A 7,088-nucleotide genomic window follows, 5' to 3' on the forward strand; every position below is an offset into this window, starting at 1 on the left:
TCTATCATGTCGTTTGTCTTACTGTTTGTATGCTGGTTCCCGATGGGTCGGTTAATTTTGCTTCGAGATCGGGAGTCGATGTCTAGCTGCATTCTTGTTTTGGCTTAATTTGATGTTTCTCTGGTATACCAAAGGTGAGGGGTGCCCTTCTGATTTAGTCCTAAAGTCTGGTGGGCCGATCACTTTTGATTCGAGATCGGAAGTCAGTTCTTTGGCTCAAGTTTGGTTTTGGGATTTTTATGGTTTCTTTCAGTGGATCGGAGGTCGAGAGTTGGTGGAAGCTGAATAATCTTTTCGGATAGGAGCTTTTCGAATGTGGCTCTGCTTTGGTGTTGAGGATTGAAGTTTATTTTTAAAGGGTATTTCTTGGGGCGAGTAGTGACGATGGGTGGTTGGATATCGTTTTTATAGAGGTCGTTTCCGAGAAGGAATTTGTTTTAGGTGGTGATGTGTATTTTTATGGGTGTTTATTCTTGGGTGTTTCGCCTTTGTACGACGCCTTTAATTTGTATTCTCAATTTCACCGGCCTCTTTCGTCTTGAACAGAGATTTGATTGTTAAATAAAATTTGTTGTTTAAAAAAAATGTCTATATAAACACACTGTTGCTACAACCTTGGCCTTTATTTTTTTTTTATTTATGTTTTTTCTTTCCTCATTTTGCTAGTTTATTTTCTACAGTTGTTTCTTTTTCACCATCCTATTTTGTTATAATATACAATTTACAGTATATAATTCAAAGTGTTTTAGTCCATAAATAGAATTTGTGTGAATTAGTTAGGAAAAATTACATTTTTAGTCCCTTAACTTAATTTCACATAACAGTTTGGTTCTTTATCTTATTTTCATTTCAATTTGTTCCTTTTTGTTCATTTTCATATGAATTTTTAAGCTTAAAATTCATGATTTTATTTTCTTATGGTCTTTCAATCTTCAAATCTATGATCCTCGTCTATGTTTGCATAAGAATATTAGATTTGAAGCTTGAAAATGTATATAAAAATGGACAAAAAGGACCAAATTGAAATGAAAAAAAGATAAAGGACCAAACTGTTACCTGAAAAGTGATCATATAACACTTCAAAAACACTTAATTTATTTAAAAAAAAACATTTTACATTGTTCGTAATTTAAAAAATAAAAGTGAGCCCTCCCCTCCCTTGTCCTCCTAAATCCTCAATCCAAACGCACCCTTAGGTTTCGTGAGTTTGGAGGGGAGGAGAATGAAAGACTTTGAGGGATAGAAAATATGAGGGAGAATTGAGAAATCTTTTAAATTTTTTAAAAGAGTAGTTTTTTTAGAGAATGATAAATTAATGCATATGATTACTATATTTTTAATTTTAAAAATAATATAACAACATATTTAAATTTGAAGAATTCATATAAACCCTCCAAAATCTCTCAAAACCCTCATTCAATACAATTTTTTTAGTTCCCCAAATGAGGAGGTTTAGCATTATGAATATAAGTTAACCCCCCAAAACCCTCTTCTTCCATTTTCCTCGATTTCTTCCACTTGCTCATTCATTTTTTTTTCCAAGTCTTTCATTTCCTTCCCTTCCAAACTCGCAAACAAAGCCCTTGGTCACTAATGCCTCTATATACTCTTGAAAAGTGAAAATTTAAATATTTGACAATTATTAATATGAAACTTTAAAAGATTGTTAGCACAACCATCATATCTTCCTCTCTTCACAAACTTTTATCAATGGACTAGTAAATTCTTCGTTTATTTTGTCATTAACTCTATCACATATCATAATCAAATATGGGGTGATTTATCTTTCAAAATAGTCTATATTCATTGAAAGCAAGACCAAAGTGCTAGTTACAGTCTATCTTCCAAGTAATGATGATATTGATGATGATTTTTCTAAGTTGATCAACCTTTTGATTTGGGGTTAGGTTTAGTATAGGAAAGGAAAGTTGTTTTCCACTATGGGAAAACTAATTTTAACCGTTAGATAACATACTTCTACCATAGACACTCAACGCCAGATTTTTTCTCGCACTCACTACTCAACAACATACGACTGCTCCAACTCTCTTTCTTCCTCTTCTTCAAGCCTTGTCATCACAGAAAAATTGATTTTCTAAAAACCATTCCATTGTCTCCGTCACTGCAATTTCACAATTAAAATGAGTATGAGGTAGTAGATCCCCTTTTCTAGAGGAACAAAATTTCATTGGACACGTGATTCTCTACTTCAGCCTACATTCACATAGTGGTCTTCAACGACAAAAGTGTATGAAGTCCTTTAAATTGAGATCACCTTATTGCATAAACACCTTGTGTAAAGTCCTCTAACTGAAATTATAAAATGTAGAGAAAAAAAATAGTATAAAGGTCAAAAGGATTGTAATACTACCGTTTAAGGATTGATACATATTTATATCTTGAACAATGTTGTTATCTACACTAAAAAGCCAATTGCCTATGAATGAGGCTTCATTATTTTTCCCATTTCATATCTAAAACGATGCTATCGTTTGATAAATTGTTGTTGTAATGGACGTGCAAAGCATATAAATGGATGTGACAGATCTAATTTCTCTTTATTTTGCGATTCGTTTTGGAATTTTGGGGCATTTTGTTATTTTTATTTCTTTGGTTTATTCTTAAACAAAGCACTGTTGCCCTAATTCCACCTAATATTTAACCTAAAAAATTGTAGCCACTTTTGCAACTATTCCTTATGAACACTTCAAGATAGGAGGGCGTTGGAAAAGGTTTGTGGAAGCTCGCAAACTCGCAAGATTTCATCCACATCTCTAAAATATGTTTTGGGTGGAAACAAACTAAAATCCTAATCCTAATTTCTCTCATTCAAGTAACTAAGAGATTTCATCCACATCTCTAAAGTATCTTTTGGGTGGAAACAAACTAAAATCCTTATTTCTCTCATTTAAATAAGTAAGAGATTTCATCCACATCTCTAAAATATATTTTGGGTGGAAATAAACTAAAAATTCTAATTCCTCTCATTCAAGTAACTACTACATTTCACCCGAGTCAACTATCGTAATCATTTGTTCTGCGCCCCCTCCCTATTTACATGCCAATTCTTAAGTCAAACAAAGTGCCCCATCAACAATATTAATTTCATTTGATTCATATTAATCTTTATCCTAAAATGTTGGCCATTTCCTAATTTTGTTCCACTATTTTGTGCTTATCGTGATAAGTAATACTCTTTATTACTCAACCATCATATCCTACTCACACCTATTGCACTTTTTTCCTATAAATAATACATCATAACCTATTAGCCAGACCATCTCAATCTAAATAAGCATCCTCTTTCTTGGAAAAGAAAAAATCGGCCAATGATGTCTGCCAAATACACTCCAATCTCAACTGTTTCTGGAGGAAGAAAGAACCTTAAGATGTGTGTGTGAGTTGCTCACATTTGGTTGATTCGAGAGAAGAAGGTCCCCACTAGCATCATTTTCATGAACATGTTACTGGTCGATGAAAAGGTTTCTACATGTTTGCACTCTTAACTTTAAAATTAAACTAATGTCATCGTTGTTTTTTAGTTATGTAATTTAACCAGTTGTTTACTGCTGTTGTTTCGTCAATAGGGTGGATGTATTCACGCCACAGCTAGAAAAGATTTGGTGGCAAAGTTCAGGTCCATGGGTAAAGAAGGGGGTACATATCAGCTTGAAAATGCAATCGTAGGGAAATCAAATGTGTAGGACTTTTTTGTGTACTATTCATTTTCTTACTTATTGAAACTATATGCATGTCAACAAACTTCAGTTTCCCTTTTAAAATTATATGTTATGTTAAAGTAACAGGAACTACGTACTAGAATTATGGAACAATAACAATGTCTATGGTAATTGACATTATGCTTTGATTCACAACAATTTTTACATTCAAGCGAACTACATTGTTTTATTTTTCCAGTGAATATTAACTTATTAACTTCTTAAAATGACCTGTGCGTTAGCACGGGTCAATGGTCTAGTTTAAGTGTGGAGAAGTGAGGTGTCCAGAATTCAAATCCCGATCCATGCATATAATATGTTATATCCCTACCAGCTAAGCTCAAGGGAATGAAAACATTTAATTTTTTGATAATTTTTTTAATCCCAAACAAACATTAAAAAAAATAGATTTTTTTTTTTTTTAAGAAAAAAAACCTACATTGGGTTTTTACTTTATACCACCCACATCGTTGCACTATTTGTTGTAGTTGATTAGAAATCACGACTGCGCGATTCCCAAACGAAACGACAACCCCCGCTTACCACCCCATCTCTCTGCAACTTCTCTTCACACTCCGCCATGTATGTATCTTAGCTTCTCTATTTCTTTCATTTTTCATCTCTTTCATCTACTATTTATATTCGATTCGAATGCAAATACTTCTTATTCCCCTAATTTTTAAATCTAGGGTTTTGAAACCTTGCTCCGATTAGATGTTGTTTAAATCTAGAAATTGATGATCTGAATCTGTCTGATTATGTGCTTGTTGTTGATTTAGTGAATATTAATCTAGGAAAAAATTATTATGAATTTCATTTAATCATTTTGACACCCCTTGTTTAACGTGTATATGCTTTTATTTTATTTTATTATTATTCTTTGTATTAAGGTATGTTTGGATTTTATTGTGAATTCAGGGCTGACGAGGAACCTGTTGATCCAAAGAAGCTTCTTGAAGAGTCTTGCAAACCAAAATGTGTGAGACCGTTACTTGAATATCAGGTGTGTGGAATTATTATTATTTTGAAGAGTAGTAGAATTATAAGCTAGATGTTTAAAGATGATCTTTTTTCTAAATTTAAGCTATCAGTAAATAGAAAAGAGTTTAATTCATATACACTATCGGTGTAAAGGATTTTAACACTGTTAATAAATCATAACTGTCAAATAATTAGAAATGTTTCTTTTGATTGATTCTGATGGGTTGACGGTGTGAAACTTTTACACTAACTCTGCTTGAAAATCGAACTCATTTTTTTACAGGTTTAAGAATTCATAGTAGATAGGCATTTTTAGTGGGTATTTCTTTTATTGATTAACTGTGTTATCCCTTTTACATTCTTACATTTTATTATGATATTTTTTACTGAAAAATGTGATTGGAGAATTTTATAGTCATGAGTTTATATGAAAGGAACGTGGAAGGGAGTACTAGTAAGGATAAGGTTAAGAAATGAAAATAACACCCCAAAAAAAAACAATTTAGCTAAGGAAATGTTTGATTGTTGGAGGAGTTATCTGGCATAGGCCATAGTTATCAATGCGGAAATGTGGCGTGGCGTGGCCACCCCAAAATTTGGCGCGGCGCGGAGTGCGGGTGTGGAACGGGCGCTTTTCACTGGCGCGGACACCTATATATTTTATACTAAAAATACTACACTGTTGAGATAGAAATACTAAAATACTTAAAATTAATCAAAAATCTGAAGCATTCATAATTTGAAATAAAATACCATAAATCTGTAGTTTGTACTCTGTAGGCTCAAGGAAGAAGAGATTTGATGTCTCTCTGTTACTCTGTACTTTCTTTTTCGATCTCAGAAGAGAAGAGAAGAGAAGAGAAAGAGAAAGAGAAAGAGGCACTGCTTGGGTAGAGAGGAATAGAAAGAGGCGCAGCAGTTATAATGCAGAAAATTCTAGGGTTTCGAAAATGACAAAAAAGCCTTTAAAACGGTTTAAAATGTTGGGGCAAAAACGTATTTTTGTTTCTATTTGTGGAGCGGCGCATCTGACCGCACCAGAACCGCACCGCACCGGATAAAAACGGCCGCATTTGGCCGCTATGCAACACTGACATGCGCCGTCGCGGACGGACGAGGAGAACCCAAAAATTCCGCTATCATGGCGTGAAGTGGGCGGCGCGGTCGCATTTGACAACTATGGCATAGGCTATACAATCTTATTATCTGAGTGATTTAGACTGAATGGGTGGCTACTGGCTAGGTAGTCGTGAAACTTAATTATTATGCCGACCTACAACACGCCAACTTCTAAGTGCTTTTTCCAAGTGAGGAAAATTAATATAAATATGCAAGGAGATGGATTATAGCCAAGAGAGTGAGTCTTTACTATCTGTTGAGATCCGACACAATGGATTTTGATATAAACTAAGGCCTCAATATACATTTTTGGGGCATGCAGGAATTGGGTAGAGAGATCTCGGTTTCAGCTTTGTTGAATAAAAGTTTATTTTAGTGGGGGCTGCCTCTTATATCCCCCTTCCTTCTTTTGAGCTGAGACTTCGAGAGAACCAACATTGTATGACTTTGTTTAGCTGAATAGTAGATACATTGAGTGATTGTTAATGGACAGTCAACAAGCAGCTCCATTGTGGCTGTGGCTCTGGGGAAGGGTAGGCCATAGGCCCATTGTAGGTTACCTTATCTCGCCTTGTTATGAGGCTGACTCCACTCCAACTCACACGATAGCAACTCCCATTGATGCTCCGAGGTTGACTTCACACCAGCCACAACACGATAGCAATTCCTATTGACGCGCCACCAAGACAAATTTAGAATAAAAACAAGTGTTGGCAAATTTTATTCCACCTTATCTTTGTTTTTGAAAGAACTTCATGCTAAGAAAACTAATTCTTTAAATTTATACAGGCATGCATTAAAAGGATACAAGGCGATGATTCTGGGCAGAAACACTGCACTGGACAATATTTTGATTATTGGTATTGCGTTGACAAATGTGTAAGTATTTGTTTATGTTTAGTTTGTAAATAGCCATTGATCCACTTGATTTGTTTTTGTATGCCTGATAAATCATAATATTGCAATGCAGGTTGCACCAAAGCTATTCACCAAACTGAAGTAATCGGGGAGAATATTTTGGTATTATAATGTTGTTTTGTTTTATCTTCATTCCCAAACAACTACTCCTAAAATGTGATTTTGTAACCAAAACTCATGCCCTGTATGGTTTTTATTTTGCTTATTGGGAAATTTTGATCCCATGGAGACATTGGGTGATAATTAATAATGTGTTTGGAAGTATGCTGGTATAGACCAAACGTTTTTGTCAAGTTTGAAAAATGTGTTTGGAAACGGGCCTTTTGGATTTATTTCCGCCTTGCTGATTTC

The 7,088-nt window shown here is 34.4% G+C and overlaps 1 protein-coding gene across 1 annotated transcript; it reads left to right on the forward strand.

Moving 5' to 3' along the window:
* The first annotated feature begins 4,142 nt into the window (after positions 1-4,142).
* LOC11428528 (cytochrome b-c1 complex subunit 6-1, mitochondrial) lies at positions 4,143-7,088 on the forward strand. The gene is made up of 4 exons (XM_024775898.2): positions 4,143-4,301; positions 4,638-4,722; positions 6,609-6,698; positions 6,790-7,088. Coding segments are annotated over exons 1-4 (210 nt in total). The 5' UTR covers positions 4,143-4,299; the 3' UTR covers positions 6,823-7,088.

Source organism: Medicago truncatula, chromosome 2, assembly GCF_003473485.1.
Source record: "Medicago truncatula cultivar Jemalong A17 chromosome 2, MtrunA17r5.0-ANR, whole genome shotgun sequence".
In the NCBI taxonomy this organism is placed as follows: Eukaryota; Viridiplantae; Streptophyta; class Magnoliopsida; order Fabales; family Fabaceae; genus Medicago; species Medicago truncatula.